Source organism: Tursiops truncatus, chromosome 19, assembly GCF_011762595.2.
Source record: "Tursiops truncatus isolate mTurTru1 chromosome 19, mTurTru1.mat.Y, whole genome shotgun sequence".
Taxonomy (NCBI): Eukaryota; Metazoa; Chordata; class Mammalia; order Artiodactyla; family Delphinidae; genus Tursiops; species Tursiops truncatus.
In genome coordinates this window covers 13,909,527-13,930,587 of record NC_047052.1, presented here as the reverse complement: position 1 = coordinate 13,930,587, position 21,061 = coordinate 13,909,527, and the positions used below count along the sequence as shown (strand labels likewise).

The 21,061-nt window shown below is 39.0% G+C and overlaps 1 protein-coding gene across 1 annotated transcript in view; it reads left to right on the top strand.

The window, feature by feature from the left end:
- Positions 1–21,061, top strand: part of HYDIN (HYDIN axonemal central pair apparatus protein) — a 433,086-nt gene that overhangs the window by 191,247 nt on the left and 220,778 nt on the right. The window contains exons 13-16 of the mRNA XM_073796828.1: positions 3,897–4,120; positions 10,373–10,440; positions 17,738–17,973; positions 20,470–20,570. Of these exons, the coding sequence (XP_073652929.1) occupies positions 3,897–4,120; positions 10,373–10,440; positions 17,738–17,973; positions 20,470–20,570 (629 nt within the window). The remainder of the gene's footprint in view (positions 1–3,896; positions 4,121–10,372; positions 10,441–17,737; positions 17,974–20,469; positions 20,571–21,061) is intronic.

The window sequence follows — 21,061 nt, the reverse complement described above, 5'->3', positions numbered from 1 at the left end:
GGTGAAAGTGGGGTGTTAAAGTCCCCTACTATGATTGTGTTACTGTTGATTTCCCCTTTTATGGTTGTTAGCATTTGCCTTATGTATTGAGGTGCTCCTATGTTGGGTGCATAAATACTTACAATTGTTATATCTTCTTGGATTGATCCCTTGAACATTCTGTAGTGTCCTTCTTTGTCTCTTGTAATAGCCTTTATTTTAAAGTCTATTTTGTCTGATATGAGAATTGCTACTCCAGCTTTCTTTTGATTTCCATTTGCCTGGAATATCTTTTTCCATCCCCTCACTTTCAGTCTGTATGTGTCTCTAGGTCTGAAGTGGGTCTCTTGTAGACAGCATATATATGGGTCTGTTTTTGTATCCATTCACAGTCTATGTCTCTTGGTTGGAGCATTTAATCCTTTTACATTTAAGGTAGTTATCAATATGTATGTTCCTAATACCATTTTCTTAATTGTTTTGGGTTTTTTATTGTAGGTGTTTTCCTTCTCTGTGTTTCCTGCCTAGAGAAGTTCCTTTAGCATTTGTTGTAGAGCTGTTTTGGTGGTGCTGAATTCTCTTAGCTTTTGCTTGTCTGTAAAGGTTTTAATTTCTCCATCAAATCTGCATGAGATCCTTGCTGGGTAGAGTAATCTTGGTTGTAGGTTTTTCCCTTTCATCACTTTAAATATGTCCTGCCACTCTCTTCTGGCTTGCAGAGTTTCTGCTGACAAATCACCTGTTAACCTTATGGGGATTCCCTTCTGTGTTATTTGTTGTTTTTCCCTTGCTGCTTTTAATATTTTTTCTTTGTATTTAATTTTTGATAGTTCAATTAATGTGTTTTGGTGTGTGTCTCCTTGGATTTATCCTGTATGGGACTCTCTGTGCTTCCTGGTCTTGATTGACTAGTTCCTTTCCCATATTAAGGAGGTTTTTAATTATAATCTCTTCAAATGTTTTCTCAGTCCCTTTCTTTTTCTCTTCCTCTTCTGGAACCCCTATAATTTGAATGTTGGTGCATTTAATATTGTCCCAGAGGTCTCTGAGACTGTCCTAAATTCTTTTCATTCTTTGTGCTTTATTCTGCTCTGTGGTAGTTATTTCAACTATTTTATCTTCCAGGTCACTTATCCATTCTTCTGCCTCAGTTATTCTGCTATTGATTCCTTCTAGAGAATTTTTAATTTCATTTATTGTGTAGTTCATCATTGTTTGTTTGCTCTTTAGTTCTTCTAGGTCCTTTTTAAACGTTCCTTGTATTTTCTCCATTCTATTTACAAGATTTTGGATCATCTTTACTATCATTACTCTGAATTCTTTTTCAGGTAGACTGCCTATTTCCTCTTCATTTGTTTGGTCTGGTGGGTTTTTACCTTGCTCCTTCATCTGCAGTGTGTTTCTCTGTCTTCTCATTTTGCTTAACTTACTGCGTTTGGGGTGTCCTTTTTGAGGCTGCAGGTTTGTAGTTCCCATTGTTTTTGGTGTCTGCCCCCAGTGGCTAAGGTTGGTTCAGTGGGTTGTGTAGGCTTCCTGGCGCAGGGGACTGGTGCCTGCATTCTGGTGGATGAGGCTGGATCTGGTCTTTCTGGTGGGCAGGACGGCATCTGGTGGTATGTTTTGGGGTGTCTGTGCCCTTATTATGATTTTAGGCAGCCTCTCTGCTAATGGGTGGGGTTGTGTTCCCGCCTTGCTAGTTGTTTGACATAGGTTGTCCAGCACTGTAGCTTGCTGGTCGTTGAGTGGAGCTGGGTCTTAGCATTGAGATGGAGATCTCTGTAAGAGCTTTTGCTGTTTGATATTATGTGGAGCCAGGAGGTCTCTGGTGGACCAGTGTCCTGAACTCGGCTCTCTCATCTTAGAGGCACAGGCCTGACACCCAGCCGGAGCACCAAGACCCTGTCAGCTACACAGCGAACAAGATGCACTGTGGTGCTTGGCCCCAGGCGGCAACTACGGCTGCTCACCGGGTTCCCTGGTTTCTCAGTAATACTTACATTTTACAGATGGGAAAATGGGCACAGAGAAGCCAAGCAGGTTCTGCAAGGTCACACAGCTAGTCAAGTCAGTGGAATAGCTGGGATTTGAACCCAGGCATTTGGCTTCTGAGACCCTGGTCATAATCACTTTTCTACGTGATCTTTTTAAAAGGAATAAAGGATGAAGCATAACTCCTATGACCAGGGAACATAGGATGAGGGAGATGGGAAATAAATGTAAAAAGATGAACAACATATCAAGTAACACTTAGTTATGTACCTCTTTTGGTACATCATCCATCTTCTCTTGGCAGGAGTGGTTGTCTTCCTTTGCAAGAGCCCCTGACTGTATCCTACTTATGCTCTTGATTCCTTCTTCTCTGCTCCTGAGGAGGCACCCTGATCTAGTGGACCCCCTACATCCACCCAGACCCTATTACCTTGGTTACCCAGTCCCCTTTTCTTATTACAAAAACGAACATGTAGGCTGGGCCTTAAGTGTGCATTATCTCATTTAATAGTATAAATAGACTAGGTCTCACCTACCATACCTTCCTGCAGCTTTGCCACCCTCATTTTCTCTTTTTTACCACTAATCTTCTCAAAACAGGAATCTAGAATAGTCAGCCACTATTTCCTCTGCACCTACTCACTCCCTAAACATTTGTACTCCGGATTCTACAATCACACTCTATTGAAATTACTTTCTTCTTCAAGGGCAGGGATGGCCTCTAATTAAAAATTAAAAATCTATAGAATTTTCTCAAAGCTTATTCTCCTTAACCTCTATCCCCATTCAACCCCTTTTGAAAGTTCTCTCTTGGATTTCTCAGTTCCTGCCATGCCCCCCATACTTTTCTGAATCTTTCTTCATCATCTCCTCTTTTTTTCCTCCAGTGCCTTGATGTAGGTTGAAGGTACTTTCTAAGTAGAGAGAATGACTGTTCACCCATTCAGGTATAAGCATTGGCAAGGAATAGAGATTGTATTTTAGAAGCCGAGGAATAGGACTGTGTGGCTATAGTACAAGTTCATGGACAGACTTGTGGAAAGTGACAGTGGGAGTGGTAGACGGAGCCAGCTGTGGAGGCCTCTGAATGCCAGGCATGAGCTTTGTACACACACCTCGTGTGCAATCAAATATGGGCAATGACTTGGTTCCAGAACATTAGTATATAGGAATAAAACTTTTCTGTATGGGACTTCCCTGGCAGTCCAGTGGTTAAGACTCCATGCTTCCACTGTTGGGGGGACACGGGTTCCATCCCTGGTCGGGGAATTAAGATGCCTCACACAGCACTGCGCAGGCAAAAAATAAAAACAAAACCCGAAACCAGACAAATGAACAAAAAACTTTTCTGTAGTAAATCAGTGGCTTACATAAGCATCCCAAAACAGTTATCCATCCATTACAGTTTGAGATGAAAATATCACAATAGGATGAAATCTAATGGTACAACAAAGAGAATCCTTGCAATCTGGAATCCACAGTAATAGCTTGTTCTACATTCTTCAAACTACGTTATAAACATAGGCTTAGATATTTCTTGATCCTCTATTGTAGCTTGCATGTCACTTAATCCCAGCCTTCTCATGTGTATAAGAGAAAGACCTACCTTCCCTTGGTTACTTCAGAGATAGAATCAAAAAAAAAAGGTCTTTTAAGGGTCTTCTTCAATAGATGTGATTATGATCAATCTTTATAGCATGAATATAATGCATATGACTAACTCTATTTTAAAGAGGAGATTAAAAAACACAAAATTACTTTCTGGCTTGGGATTCCTGTCTTCAAACATTCAAGACAGAAGACTGATTATTTTTCCCCTGGAGTTTTTCTGTGGTTCTACTTCCTGCAGCTGTTTCTGTGTTGGTGCTTATATGAAAATAAATCAGAGGCCCGTTGCCTACCTTTTCATTCTTGTCTTTTTGATATAGGCAGTACTATCCAACAAAGGCAGCATTGATGCCCTCTTCAACATGATCCCTCCAACTTCGGCTGTGGGGACCTGCTTTGTCTTCAGTCCCAAGGAAGGCATCATCGAACCAAGTGGAGTCCAGGCTGTCCAGATATCCTTCAGTTCTCCCATCCTGGGACACTTTGAAGAAGAGTTCCTGGTCAATGTCAATGGATCACCAGAGCCTGTGAAATTGACCATTATGTAAGTTACTTCTACAGGTAATGTGGAAACTGAAGTTTTTACCTAATGCTTTCTTAAACTTCAAAACTAGAGCACTTTACACATTAATGGAGAATTACTAGGTTGCCAAAATATTTATTCTTTTGTTAACAATATTGATACCTGCCTGAAAGTAGCAACAATTTGATTCCCTACTGTTTACTTTTTAAAATCCAGGCACAGAAGTAAAATGTAAAAATAAAATCCTTTCATAAACTTACTTTAAAAAACCAAAACTAGATCATGTCTTGAATGTCCATAACTGTCTTTGTTGATATGACCACATCAACATACTGGGGTGTTTTAAATTTCCACCAGTGTTTCTCTAGTGAACATGTTTAACTTATTACTGTAGTATGGATGCAGATGGTATTTTGGAATCTAGTTTTTCTGTAAGCTCTAACCTTATAAAATAAGAACTTAAACACTATATTAGTTTCTGCTTACTCTCTGTTTTAGTATGTTTAGGGAAAGTAGGTTGTTAACACCTGGATAAAATTGAAAAGTTTTTTCAACCGATGTTGCTGGAACAACTGGATATCCACATGCAAAAGGATAAAGTTGGACCCCCCCAAACCTCAGACCATATACAAAATTAACATAATATGGGCCAAAGACCCAAATGTAACAACTAAAACTGTACAACTGTTTAAATAAAACATAAGTGCAAATATGCATGACCTTGGATTAGGCAAAGGTTTTTTTAAAGATGACACCTAAGTATAAGCAATCAAAGAAAAAATAAATAAATTAGACTTCATCAAAATTTTAAAATTTTGTGCCTTCAAAAACAGAAAGATAGATCAATGGAACAGGATAGAAAGCCCAGAGATAAACCCATCCACATATGGACACCTTATCTTTGATAAAGGTGGCAGTAATGTACAGTGGAGAAAGGACAGCCTCTTCAATAAGTGGTACTGGGAAAACTGGACAGGTACATGTAAAAGTATGAGATTAGATCACTCCCTAACACCATACACAAAAATAAGCTCAAAATGGATTAAAGACCTAAATGTAAGGCCAGAAACTATCAAACTCTTAGAGGAAAACATAGGCAGGACACTCTATGACATAAATCACAGCAAGATCCTTTCTGACCCACCTCCTAGAGTAATGGAAATAAAAACAAAAATAAACAAATGGGACCTAATGAAACTTCAAAGCTTTTGCACAGCAAAGGAAACCATAAACAAGACCAAAAGACAACCCTCAGAATGGGAGAAAATATTTGCAAATGAAGCAACCAACAAAGGATTAATCTCCAAAATTTACAAGCAGCTCATGCAGCTCAATAACAAGAAAACAAACAACCTAATCCAAAAATGGGCAGAAGACCTAAATAGACATTTCTCCGAAGAAGATATACAGACTGCCAACAAACACATGAAAGAATGCTCAACATCATTAATCATTAGGGAAATGCAAATCAAAACTACAATGAGATATCATCTCACACCAGTCAGAATGGCCATCATCAAAAAATCTAGAAACAATAAATGCTGGAGAGGGTGTGGAGAAAAGGGAACACTCTTGCACTGCTGGTGGGAATGTGAATTGGTTCAGCCACTATGGAGAACAGTATGGAGGTTCCTTAAAAAACTACAAATAGAACTACCATATGACCCAGCAATCCCACTACTGGGCATATACCCTGAGAAAACCAAAATTCAAAAAGAGTCATGTACCAAAATGTTCATTGCAGCTCTATTTACAATAGCCCGGAGATGGAAACAACCTAAGTGCCCATCATCGGATGAATGGATAAAGAAGATGTGGCACATATATAGAATGGAATATTACTCAGCCATAAAAAGAAACGAAATTGAGCTATTTGTAATGAGGTGGATAGACCTAGAGTCTGTCATACAGAGTGAAGTAAGTCAGAAAGAGAAAGACAAATACCATATGCTAACACATATATATGGAATTTAAGAAAAAAAAATGTCATGAAGAACCTAGAGGTAAGGCAGGAATAAAGACGCAGACCTCCTAGAGAACGGACTTGAGGTTATGGGGAGGGGGAAGGGTGAGCTGTGACAGGGCGAGAGAGAGTCATGGACATATACACACTAACAAACGTAGTAAGGTAGATAGCTAGTGGGAAGCAGCCACACAGCACAGGGATATTGGCTCGGTGCTTTGTGACAGCCTGGAGGGGTGGGATAGGGAGGGTGGGAGGGAGGGAGACGCAAGAGGGAAGACATATGGGAACATATGTTTATGTATGACTGATTCGCTTTGTTATGGGGCAGAAACTAACACACCATTGTAAAGCAATTATACCCCAATAAAGATGTTAAAAAAAAAATTTTGTGCCTTAAGGGATACTATTAAGAAAGTGAAAAAACAAACCACAATATGGGAGAAAGTATTTGTAAATCATATATCTGAAAAGGGACTTATATCTAAGATATATAGAGAACATTTACACTCAGTAATAAAAAGGCAACCAATCAAAAATTGAACAAACCATCTGAGCAGACATTTCTCTAAAGAAGATATACAAATGATTAATAACATGAAAAGACTCTCAACATCATTAATCATCAGGGAGGTGCAAATCAAAACCATAATGAGATACAACTTCCACTTCACACCCACGTGGGTGGCTATAATTTAAAAAATGGAAAATAAGTGATGGAGAGAACGTAGAGAAATCAGAACCTTCATACACTGATGATGGGAATGTAAAATGTACAGCCACTTTGGAAAACAGTCTGACAGGTTTTCTCAAGTAAACGTTGAGTTACCATATGACCCGGCAATTCCACTCCCAGATACATACCCAAGAAAAATGAAAATATAAATCCATACAAAAACTTGTACACGAATGTTTATTACAGCATTATTCATAGTAGCCAAAAGATCCAAGTGTCTACCAACTGATGAATGGATAAACAAAATGTGGTCTTTCCACACAATGGAATGTTATTAAGACCATAAAAAGGAATGAAAAAAGAAAGAAAGGATGTACATGCTACAACACGGTACAATGAATGAACCTTGAAAATGCAATGACAAGTGAAAGAAGCCAGTCACAAAAGACCATATATTGTATGATTCCATTTATGTGAAATGTCCAGAGAGAGTAAATCTGTATATGGATAGGAAGTAGATTAGTGGTTGCTTAGGGCCAGGGGTGGAGGTGGGAGATAGAGAGTGATAGTTAAAGGGTATGGGGTTTCTTTTTGAGGTGACGGGAATGTTCTAAGGTTAACCCAGGTGGTGGTTGCACATATATGTGAATACTATACAAAAACCATTGACTTATACACTTTAAATGGGTGAATTATATAGCATGTGAATTATATTTCAATGAGGCTGTTATTTTTTTTAATTTCCAGGAGCCTATAATTCATTCATTTCATGGGTGAATTTTTTAAACCTCTGATCTCTTCTCCTGAAGATCCCAAACTAGTAATGCATGTCACTAGCAATGTCTGAATAGGTTAGGGTCTACTTGGTTTTTCCACTGTGAATAATAGGGATTAGGAATCTCCTAGGAACTTACAAGTAAACTTGGACTAGTTAATACTCCAGGTGCTCTGTGGAGGTTAAGTCTCTTGTTTTATCCTCTGCACCTTACCATTCACACCACTCCCATGCCACTTTCTTATTTTGGATGTTCATTCCTTGTTTCTTTCAAAGGAAAGGAAAGTCTGACTGGAGAGAATGCTTATGTTCATCCTAAAACTAATCACAAATTGCTAAGAGAAATATTCTTGTCTAAATTGCATTTGTCCAAAGTGTTCTAGCGCTTCAAACCACAAACAGTAATTTTGAAAACTTGGCAAATATCTAGTGTCACAAATAAATGTCTAATGATAAAGGGTGAAGTACATGTATAATTTATTATTTATTTCCAGCTCCACACAGTAATACTGATTTTACTTACGACTTTGCCAGGAACTCTTTCTTGAGCCTTATGGTCCAAGAAGTCTCTATAAAGTTAATATTGTGGATTCTGTAATTTTGTTTCTTATTCTTTTATTGTTGGGTAATCTTCTTTCCTTGGTACCACATAATTTTGGCTAGTATGCCTTGAAAGATCAGAACAGTTGCTGTTTCTATTGATTTCTCCAGCTGCATGACACTGTATTTTAAGTGGTTGGATAAACAGCACTGTAAAGTTAATGTGATTTTTAAAATTACCCATGAACAGTTTTGTTCCCTCCTATTTTTACATATGTGACTTTATACAGTTTAACTGTAGTATATTTCGCATTCAACCCGTTTCACATAACATCATAATTCAGTAACTCTCTTAGTCTTTAAAATTCTAATTTTAACAGACCATTGCTTTGATGGAGGGCACCCACCGTCTTGGCAGAGACTATCCTAATGTTCAGGATCCCTGTTTGAATGAATGTGACAGTATCTAAGCCCGGTTGGTATTCAGCTGCAGTTCCCCTAGTTACATGTGCCTTTGAACAAATGTGATTTAACTCTGGTTTTTTTCTGCTTCTACACTGATTAAATGACTGCTTTGTGCAGTGTTGTGATCTTTCTTATTTCTGTAGGCTTTTGTGCATATCAGACACTTTTGATCTATTTGTTACTTTGGCCCGGCCAAAACTTCTTTTACAAGCCAAGTATCTAATCTGTGGGCTCCTTTGACTTATCTCAGCTGGATCCTAATTCCTTGCTAGGTACCAGCTGCTCCTTTTGAAACCACTTTGGATCATTAGCATGAAATAGAATAGATGGTCCTGGGAAAGGCTTTTAGAATTGAAACTTGCTGCATTGATTCTTTGTTGTCATCTCTCCTCCCAGGCTTTCAACAGCCTCTCACCACATTATCATCAGATCTCTAGCAGCCCGAAGTATCACTAGGGCACCAAGTGCGTTCAGCATGGTGTGACACACCTACATCACCAACATCAGGGTCTGGGTGAATTAGGAGACTCATGCTTAGTGAGGTTTCTGGTATTTGTGTGTCTATAACTTTTAAAAGCTTGGCACATAGATGGGGAATTATTTCAGTTCTTACCTTTGGTCTAGAGATTTTAGGGACATGGACCACGGAGAAAGACAAGAATAAACTAATATCTGATATATTGGTTTTCTATTGCTGCTTAATAAATTACCACAAACATAGTAGCTTAAAACAATACAGATTTATTATTTTACAGTTCTATAGATCTAAAGTCCAACACAGGTCTTACTGCGCTAAAATCAAGGTGTTGGCCAGGGCTGTCTTTCTTTCTGGAAGCTCTAGGGGAGAATTCATCTCCTAACCTTGTTCAGCTTCTTGAAGCTGCCCACGGTCTTTGGCTCATGGTCTGCCTCCTCTATGTTCAAAGCCAGCAAAGGCTGGTTGAGTCCTTCTCACATTGCCTCACTCCTACCTCCTCTTCTGTCCCTGTGTTCTAATTTTAAAGACCTTTGTGATTACATTGAGCCCACCTGGATAATTCAGGCTAATCCCCTTATCTTAAGATCAGTTAATTAGCAAACTTAATTCCTTCTGCCACCTTAATTACCCTTTGCCATGTAACCTAATATATTCACAGATTGCGGGGATTAGCACATAGACATCTTTGGGGACCATTATGCTATCTACCACAACTGAAGTCAGTTAGAAGCTGTAGAATCTCCCCATTGTTTATTTTAAGCTAGAGTGTCACTCCAAGATCATGAGCCTTGTATGAGAGGGAAACAAAACAACAACAGTTAAAGAGTCTTTAAAGGCCACCTGTTCCAGTCTTCTCTTTTGTACGTTAGGAAAAGAAACTGAGGCCTACAGAGGTAAAGTGATTGGCCAAGATCACAGCTAGTTGGTGGTAGGAACTGGATTAAAACAGTTTTATAAAAGTGTGGGCCAAGGAATACTGGTATCATTGATAGTCTTTGATGTCTATCATATGATTAGACCTATAATTTTTTCTTGCCTGAGTTAATAAATTTTCATGATATGTGTCTCATCCACATTAACATTTTGTGCCATTAGTTCAGTGATGTGTCTGCTCTGCCTCATCATTGACAGCAGTATGGTGGTAAGTTAACCGTAGCGTCGTTTGCTAAAACCCAAAGGTTTGAGAGTGGAAAAGGAATTTTCAGAACCATTGGGATAGACCATTATCTCACAGTTTCCTTAAGTCCTAGATGATGCTGTAATTGAGTTAATGCTAAATTATGGTTTTCAGTACTTACCTCTACCCACTTCTTGATTGTTATCTTGAATTCACTGGCTTCTCTTTCCACTCCCTTAACTTGTATTCCTACTTTCAGAGGCTGTGTCATTGGACCTACCTTCCATTTTAATGTTCCTGCTCTGCATTTTGGTGATGTTTCCTTTGGTGAGTACTTTTCCATTTTAAATTAGAAATTGAGAAGAATTACTTTTCCCTCCACATGGAAGGAGGAAAGTTTACAAAGAACGTCTCTTACCATTTTGTGTGGGTAATAGCTAAGAGGGTCTAGAATTGTTCTTCCTCTGCAGAATTTTGGTGCTGTTTCCTAATTTATAGGTGAATATTATAGCCGTGTCTCCTGGATACTAGTAGTTGTCAGGCCATGGCTGTCCCCCCTCTTCCTGCAGTGGAACAACAGAAAGCTTTATGCTTTATTCCACTGTCTTAACATTCTGAACATTCTATTTATATGCAGATTCTGGTTTGCCACTTTGGCTACACAGCAACCTTTCCACAGAGATGCTCTCAGTATACCTGTGAGCTCGGTGGTGGTTTAATTCAGGTGTTTTATCACTGCAAATTGATGACTCTTCTATATGTTTGTATAGTCTTTTTACTCAGTTGCTTCCCTGAGTCATTTTCTCCCATCTAAACTTCCCCAATAATAAAAATGATAATAACAACAGTGGCAGCAAAATTACCCATTAAATGATTCTTTCTTGTAGTCCAATTACTGCTAAGTAATTACATGCGGTACTACATTTAAACATTTTAGCAATCCTAGGAGAAGGCACTCTTTAAGGTCCCCATTTTAGAGCTGGACGAACTGAGCATTGGAACAGTTAAATAACTCCCAAAGGTCACACAGCAGTGGCAGAATTAGTATTTCAATTGAGATCTGTCTAAATCATATACTGGCAACTTGGGTGTTGAGAGTTGCCCCCAGAGAGGCAAAAATTGGCTCTTGGGTGTTGAAAAAACTTAGATATAACAATGGTTTGTGTTCCTTCAAAGTTCCACCCTGCCCAACAGAATCTTATTCCTCAGTATTTAATTTCTCTTGTTAGGTAGAAATTGTCTAATTTAAATCATATTTAATTAACTGATTTGACTTGATATAAAATTCATTTATCACAGCGGTTCTTTTTAGGAGGTGATGACTTTAAAAAATTGAGAAACCCTAGTCTAAATCTTTATTCCATAATTCTTTCCATTTTGCTCTATTGTTTCCCATTTTAACTTTCAGTTCTCTTGCTTCATTTCAAGTAGGCCTGTCTAACTTGGGGAAAAATAGTTCTTTAGAAAAAGCTGATTCATAATGCCTTTATCAGTTGCTTTAACATTTGGGTGTTATGAAAGCTTCTAAAACTCAGAATATATTTACTTATACAATGCTCCCACCCTGATCTACATTATATTGGGTAAGGCACATACCATAGGAAAATCTATATAAATGAAGTTGAATGTCTGTTCATATAGAATGTGAAAATGGCTGGAGAGATGTTACAGATTTGTAGGGCATATTTGAATGATAGACTCTTTTGAAGGAAAATGAAAGTGACCTACAACTTAAGGGTAACTGTGACTGATGCACAATAAGAGGGGAGTTTGTGTACCCAAAGACCTATGCAGTGTACTCCAAACACTTCAAACTGAGTCCATGGAGAGCTCTGAGCAACTGGTGCCCACAGCAGCATACCCTTCCACAGGCATTTAAACACAAAGTCCAGTCCAAGTACATTTGGAAGATGTGCCCTATGTCGTATGCCCTGGAGGGAAAAAACAAGTCAAAGTAAGCACCTCAAATCAGTTACTCCAAGAAATCTCCACTGACTTATTGTCTAGAATGTGCCCTATTGCTGAGCTCTGACATGTTAACGTAAATACTGTGCCAATGATAAGCCAATTATCGAACCCCATGAATATCTGAAATGCTTTTATCTAAAATCCAAACATTTTAAAACATCAAAGCCCCTAATAGTACATTTCCATGGAATATGGCAAATGTATATCCCCAAGATGCCACTGATTTACTCAAAATGCTGTATTTGATATTGGCAAGCTCTTGGTCACACAATGGGTAAAACCATGTATGCATGCTCCAAGGCTAGTTAGGTTTTTCCAGTTAACAGTCTTCCATTTGGTCCTCTCTTATCCCTAAGGATACAGGAAGGGCCATCACTGGGTAATTTAATCATAGTTTTCTTTCGCTATAGAGATAATAATCAACAGCTGTTCCTCACAGTTGGTAAAGCTAGAAGTTTTGGTAACTAGCTTAGGTGAAAATTAGAAATAGTTTATTTTCCTTTTGTATAATATCTTACTGAACTATTTGATGATACAGCAGCTAGACTCTTATGACATAAGAGGCTAGAAGACACTACAGAGCCATGACCCAAGATTTCCCAAGTCTGAGATACGAGAACTTACCCTCCTGAGTCCACCTTCAAAACCCAAGTTGCCTTTTCTTTTAGTTTGGATGTGGATTCTTTAACTTCTCTGCATTATGACAGGAAATGTTAATAAAAACATACCCTTTTTCTTGCCAATAGGAAATCTAAGGTTTTCAAAACACCTGGTTCAGTAAATTCAAGCTACTTTGCTGTGCTTCTGGATTCTTCACTATAATGGCCAAAGTTAGGGGCAGTTTTGTAATAATCTTTCAAAATTGTCTTATGGTATATTTTCAAATTCCAGAGTTGGAACTAAAGTCCTCATGACTCCAACACAAAGTATCACTTATTTCTCCAGGTAGATTGGCCTCCTATCACAAAGAAACATGGTTCTTAGGAGAGTTATTTATTTGAAACTATACTCTAAGAAGTGTATATAGTTAGTTCCAGATTCAAAAGAGAAATCAACTGTTACAGGAGTCAGCCAGAAACTGGAGGACTTTTTTAGTTATTTCAGGATGATAGATGTATTGTGAGGAGTTAAACGAGGTCTTCAGAGACTGTTGTAGAGCTGGGGAGTAGGTTAAGCTAACTAAAGTTGGTAGTATTGTCCCCATATTGGCAAGAAGGCCCATTCCTGAAGAGGCATCTGTTACAGGCTAGTGTTGGAGACATGGCATTTACTTGCTTAGAGATGAAGATCTAGATCTGGCATCAGGGTCTGTGGGGATCAATGATGTTAGGATATTATAAATACCATAAAGTAGGTGAGAGGTAATAGTACTGTTGGTTGGCATCTAAAATATTTAAAGTATGGCTGTGAATGGCTGTTGGATGACCTGTCTAATAATTAGTTCGTTTGACTGAAGCTACAGTATCATGAGAGAGTTAAATTACAGAATTTGGGTGGTGATTGTCCCTGAAGGAACACTGAGGCTTTGATAACTCCTCAGATTGGTCAAAGAATAAAACGGACTAAGTCATAACTGGTATTATGCCAGGTGATAGACCAAAATGGGCCGGATAAGTATCTGCAAAGTCACTATTTTTCAGGAGGCACAAGAATTTGCTGAATGAGAATAAGGAATTTGGAAGGCTCCAGGCTTTCAGTGAACTTGACCATTGGATAATTTGGACAGAGAAGTTAGGGTTTGAGGTTAGAGTTGTTGGGATAAATAAATATAAGCATCAAAAAATATACATGATAGTTGTCTCTTCCATGGCCAGGTATGAACTAGCAGTATTTTACTCAAGGGGAAGTATTTAAATTGACTTTAGGAGAGTGTAAAGTGGAGAGTCAGGGCCAAAGCTTAATTGTCATGATCATAGAAAGTTCATAGAAGGGTTGGCAGAAGATATTATAGTAGGCATGGGCAAAGCCTAGACCCGAATAAGTTATCATTAACAGTAAGGGAAACACAATAGGGGACATCAGAGTTGTTATGACTTTATGAAAGTAAATAGAGAATAATATGGCAGAATGATAAAGAAGGAAAGTATACAAGGAAAAGTATGAGAATCAGTAATGCCCGGTATGTAGCAAAATCTTGTTCCATCACACTTGAGCAGAGTCTTTCTATTTCATGTAGAGTCTGCTTGTTCTGAGGAGCTTGGAATAGCAATCTGTTGCTGAAGGTCATCAATTTCTGGCAGTTTTTTTTTTTTAGCAAACTTCCATTTAAGATCTCCAGTAAGAGTCATTTTGTATGTCTTCAGCAAGTAATTCAGTTTCTTTGGGTGTCTTTTTACCCAAAGGCTCACCTCTTTTTTTTTTTTTTTTTTGCCATACGTGGGCCTCTTACTGTTGTGGCCTCTCCCGTTGCGGAGCACAGGCTCCGGACGCGCAGGCTTAGCGGCTGTGGCTCACGGGCCCAGCCGCTCCGCGGCATGTGGGATCCTCCCAGACCGGGGCACGAACCCGTGTCCCCTGCATCGGCAGGCGGACTCTCAACCACTGTGCCACCAGGGAAGCCCAGGCTCACCTCTTAATTAACTGCAGGGTCAGTTGTTAGAAGGCTCTAAAGAAGACTATTGATATATATTTTTTGATTTTTGAGGTTGAAAGAGGGAGAGTTTCTGAGGGTGAGTTTTTGGGGAAGATTTCTTGAACTTATAGATGAGCTGGTTCTTGACAATGTTTAGTTATGTCTGTATTAAGCAAGCTTGATTCAGATTGATAAAAGACTGTAATCCCTAATTATTATTTCCTAGGGTGAATAGTCTGAGTTGTAGAGGGAGCTAACCTGGTCTGATAAGACATTAGAACCAAAGGTAAAACTCTTCACCAAAGAACTCCAAGAGCCTCAGAGAACTTGGCCAGTTTAAGATCAAAAATACTATTTTTGTGTTCTACATTTCCCAAGGATTGTAATTGTGAATTTTTTTATCACATGGTTAACGCACTGTAAGATTCTTTATAACTCTTCTATGTAAGGCTGGTATTCCCTAGGTGGGAAAGTTATATAGAGTACAATGTCTTAGTCACATTTATGGCAGCGGCCTTTCTGTATAGGAAGGCTCAAATCCGTATCAAGAATTTACAATTACAACAACATATTTTAACTGTATAATTTCGGCACAGCCCATCTGTATTTGAAAGGTTCTTTGGAGTATGATTTAGACCCACCACTCACTGCACAGTTTTCCTGGAATATGATAGCAGAATGTAAGGCGGAAGCCAGCCACATCCCCAGTTACAGAGGAGAAATTTTGCTATCAACTCTTATTCAGAAATTATCTCATCTCTTTTATGATGGGACCTGTGGTATAAGATTTTTGTCAAAGACCAGCTCATTCTTTGGGGCACGTCATAGTTGGTGTGCCAGAGACCATTGACACGAACAGAGGATCCCAATTTTAGGTAATGTTTGTTTTCTAAGTCTGAATTTTTTATGTTCAGAATAGATTGTGAAAATTGTGCTTATTGATCTCCCATATTGTGAATTATTTCTGTAGACAGCTACAAAAGTACCATCTGTTTTGCACAATGCTCTGCTAACACATTTCCCTTTGCTTTGTGGAGATTTTTATTTTACTAGAAAAATTAGGAATCCATTGTCTAAAAGAGCCTGTGAATCCCCAAAAGTCTTATCAATTGTAATTTAATTTTTGGTCTTGAGTATTGCTGAATCAGTTTAATTGTAATTTAATTTTTGGTCTTGAGTGTTGCTGTATCAGTTTAACACTCATCTTAGCTGGGGTCCATTCTTCGTAGAGAGATAATGTTCCAAATAACGTACCACCTTTTGTCAGAAATGGAATTTTTCCTTTGCAGCCTTGTGATCTTTTGCCCCTAGTTTCCTTAAGTTTACTTTCTTTTTAGGGGCTTTCCAGGTCAGGTGACAGTACACATATTGAATAAGAATCAATGAGACTATCATCTTTTAAATCATTATTTAAGTACCAGGAGAGGTAGGAAGGCGTCTCTTTGTATCTTTGAGGCATTCTGGCCAAGCATGTTGTTAATTATTCCAAGAAAAGGCACATACGTGGTTTTTTTGTTTTTTTTTTTTTTTATGTACTAGGTGCTAAAGAAGGGAGTATAGAGGTCTACGCTGTAAATTACTTGCATTCAGTTGGACTACAGATAGGGTAGTAATTCAGATTTGGTGCAACCAGAAACCTAGGAATAACATTTGTGTTAATGAGCCTTCAGGCTTTAATAAAATAATATCCCTTTTCTTCAGGCTCCTGGATAAGCAATATGGGATATTACAAGTAGTTGTACAAGGAACTGTTCTAGTTAGGAGGTTGTAGTTGGCTTTATTCTCAGAAAAACTTCTAGCTTCAGGGAAGTAGTCTGGGCAATGGTTTGGAAAGACCTGTCTGAATCTTTATAGGATCGACTTCCATAATACACTCTATGTTTGAACAATATTTATCCCATAAATGGTCAGGTAAAACAAGAGTCATTGTTGGGAAAGTTCAGAAAAGTCAAATGTAGCGATCACGTGATTGTGAAACTGACTTTCTAGAAATACCTCTGGAATTTCCAAGAATAATCTTTCAAGTGCCCTTAATCAGACAGTTCTTTTTCCATAAAAGATCTCTTCCAAGTAGATTGGCAGGTGCAGAATCACAAAGGAGACATGAATGTGTTTCTTCCAACAGTCCTAATGTGTAGACAAAAGCTCAGACATGGGGTGAAGTAGATCAGTTCAAAATATCCCCAGCAGTACTGCAATAATTACTCCAGGAGACCAATTGTGTTTTATCACAGTAGTGTTCAACATAGAAAGAGAAGTGTTTACATCCAGTAGAAATACGCATATTTATTCTCTTATGGGTGTAGATCATTCTTGTTCTGAAAATGGTAGCAGATACATTGGCCACCTAGGGAATCCAAAATCAGAGTTCAGTTTATTGTTTACCAGGCAAGTAGGATCCACATCTCTAGGAAAGGAACATGAGTCTCCCTGAACTGAATGTAGGAGGGCTAGAAATAACATTAAAAAGCAGCTTTGTCTAAGGGAGGCAAAAGCCGATGTATTAGTCTCTGGCTGGCTCAAAAGTAGATCGTAAAGTCTCTCTCAGGAGAGGCTATTATTCTATTTTGTGTCATCGACTCTGAGAACATGAGCCTCAGACAAGTCTAGGATGAATTATATAATGTCTTGGCAGGCTCTGGGTCACACGCGGGCAAAACTACAGAGGCTTCTCCTTTCACACACTGGCAAATAAAAAGAGCAAATATAACTCTGTTCTTTGGGAAAAAATCTGTATTTCTATATGAACATTAATTGTACAATGTGCTTCTAGAATATTACTTAGCAAACTGATTATAGAGACTGCCTCTAGAGAGGGGTCTGGATGTTGATGGAGGGGTTTGTTTCATGTCTATTGTTGTTACATAGTAAATGCATAGTAAGTATTCACTGAGTGAATGAATGAGTGAAATACATTTATTGATTGTGCAACTGAAAACAATACTGGGGAGAGTTGGAATTAAGCAAGTAGTGTTGAAGTGCATAGACAATTCATTTAAGAGGTTTGGCAGTGCAAGGGGAGGTTGAAGTTAAAGGGAAGGTCTTGTGGGGCTTTTATTTCTCACCTTACATTTTGTTTTCCAGGGTTTCCTCATACCTTGATATGTTCCCTCAATAATACCTCCTTGGTCCCCATGACCTTCAAACTGCGTGTGCCTGGGGATGGTGTTGGCCATAAAAGCATTTCAATTTGTGAGCAGTATTCAGACAACAAAAAATCATGTTGGAACAAGGATGAAATACCTGTAATGAGACCAAAGGAATTCACTGTCACCCCCAACTGTGGCACCATTCGCTCCCAAGGATTTGCTGCTATCAGGGTAAAGTGCACAGCCTTCCAGCACATGTGGCCAAGCGGCTGAACTGTCAAATAGTTATTGGGACCACATCTAGAGTTTGCTTTATATGCCCGGTGTCAATGGGAGGGAGTGCCTCTAATTCACATAGAAAAGTGAGTCTATTTCTATAAGGAAATAAAACTACTGTAGCAAAAGAAACCAGACCAAATATATTGGGCAAAAGCGCTGACACTGCTCCAGTGGGTTTCCATCGATCTAAATGCATTGCCTTTACCATAACAGTGGATTCTAGCAATTTCTGCTGAAACCACTGCTCTAAACAGATAGTATGCCTATCAGTACTAACATAAAAATATTTAATAACTCGTTGATAATTAGGTCCTGCGTTAGACTCACATCATTTATACCACTAAGTATCCAGATTTATGCCACAGATGATATCCAGTTTATTCATATTTTTAATCTGAATCTGAGCTTCATGGCGAATGTGGATGTGATATTCCTAACAGTGCTTTATATTAAGGTCCACAGTGTGATGCTTTGCTTATGGCCTCACAGTGCCACCAGCAGAATTATTTCACAGCTAACTGAGAAAGATTTTAGCTGTCTTCCCTCACTTACTTTTGCTTCTCCAAACAGTTAGGTCTAGCAATACTGAAGGCTGCTAAATTTAAATGATTTGATCTTTTCTGGAAAAGGAAAAAAATAAGACTTCATAGCTAAGGTTATAGTTTTCTCTTTAGTCATTACCTTTGAATATTTAATTCAGCTATGGTTTTATCCCCCAGATTTGCTTTTAATGCTTCATAATATCTCACCATGAATCTACTCATCCTAAATCTATTCTGGGAGTTTTCAGCTCTTCTAAGGGCTTCTCCACGGATCCAGTGAGGTTTGATCTCACACATCGTTGTAATTTCCCAGTGTTGCTCTCTCAGTCTGTTTGGGCTGCTACTACAAAATACCAGAGACTGGGTAGCTTGTAAACATCAGAAATTTATTCTTTACAATCTGGAAGCTGGAAGTCCAAGGTCAGGGTGCCAGCATGGTAGGGTTCTGGTGAAGGCCCTTTTTCAGGTGGCAGACTGCCGACATCTCCTTGTATCCTCACATGATGAAGGGACAAGGGAGCTCTCCGGGGCCTATTTTATAAAGGCGCTCATCCTGCTCACGAGGGCCCCACCCTCATGACCTCATCACCTCCCAAGGGCCTCACCTCCTAATACCATCACATTGTGAGTTAAGATTTCAGCATGTGAATTTGGGGCCAGAGGTGGGGACGCAATCATTCAGATCAGAGCAGTTGCTAACTGTGACTTGCCCAGGAAGAAGTGCAGCTGCAATGAGTTAATTTATTTTTTACTTAGTAATGCTTAGCTTACATATTACCTACCATTCCCCCCCTTTTTGGGGGCTTCTCCCAGATTAGTACAGGAAGATTTTAGAAGACAGAGCATCTATCTAGGAGCCTTCTGCCAGAACCACTTGTTCTAACCATAGCTCAGAGACATAAACAAGGGTTAGAGTCACTCCAGGAATCTGTGCACTGGGGCAGCTGCTTGTCTCCAAATCTGACAAGTTTTCCTTCCAAATCAATGACCCCCCTCTTTGCTTTATTTTTCCTTTGTATTTTGAAAAGCTTTCTCCAAGCCTCAGTTTTCCCTCCTGATCTGCACTTTAACCACGTCTGTGTGGACTTAAAAATTTGCATCCAACAATTCCCTTTCCAACCAAAACAATTTTAATTAGTACCTGATGCATAATTTATAGATAGAAAAGCTGTAACCTACGCCAGAAGCTGTTTTCTACACTTACAAGTATCTCGTCCAGTACAAATCATTTTAAGACAATTAAAAATGGCAACAATGCTTCAAAAGCCTAAATGTCAAGTTTCACAACAGTAAATAAAAACATAGGGTAAAATATACTGGCCAGATACTGTCCTTGGATTAACCTTTCTTTGGAGCTTCTTATTTTCTTCTCTAATAATGAATATGGGAGGTGGGGAGGAACAACAAGATTTTGGTTAAAAAAAAAAAAAGGCTATCTAGTTGATTTCTTATGCCATTTCTATAACTGACATTTATTTTGCCATAAGAGAAATCTAGCTGTAGTGTTTTATTGGTGTGTTGAATTTTCATAATTTATATAGCCCAGGGTTGTAGAGATCAATTTAAATTGCAGTAATTAAAGTTTGTTTGATGTTGCATATCCTTCAGGGCCCTGTTTCCCCTCGTGCAGGTGTACGACTCCTTTGATACAACCCCCTTGGAAATCAGCAAACCTATTGTACCAAAAGCCATTCGGTGGTTTCTAACCTGGCCTTTGAAAAAAACTCAGCATGCAGTAACCCCAAAACATAGCTTGTTTAACTAAAAATGTAAAATGCCACACATCCCCTAATAAAGTAGTTAGAAACTACATTCATCAATGTGATCCTCCCTTGGCCCCTTTCTCCACTGTGCGGAGGGAGAGCTGGCCTTTGAGAAGAGCAGTTTTTCACCTTGTTCTTTCCAGGTGACCTTATGCTCCAACACTCTGCAGAAATATGAGCTGGCCCTGGTGGTGGACGTGGAGGGCATCGGGGAAGAAGTGCTGGCGCTCTTAATTACAGCGAGGTATTGCACTCACCTGCTTTCTCTTCCCCAGTCTTCCCTGAGCCGCCAGTAATGGGCTCTTTCTCTAGAAGGCAGCACGCCTACAAGCAGTTCATACTGCGTTTGTTCTGCTTTCCTGGGAGAGGAAGCTAAATCTGATATTTGAGTGACAAAGCTTTAGAACAGCAAATGCACCTTTGGTGGAAATAAGAGGAGGGATGCGTGTGTTTTGCAGTGTTAAGAATAATGGTGCTCTTTAATGGGTCTGACTTGCTGTGTGTATAACTGACAAGGTTTTAGCAGGAAGAGGTGAACAGTTGCTGTTTCTTATTGTTATCTTTAAAGATAGTACCCCAGAGTTCTGCAGCTGAAAGGGTGAGGCTCGCAGCCCTGCAGTGGAAGATCCTGCTCCTGGACTCTGTCATTATGACTTTAAGGGAGGCTGCAGGCGGCCCCCAAAATGAGGCCCCCGCTAACATCATAAACTCCTCAGAACCATCACCAACTTGTCT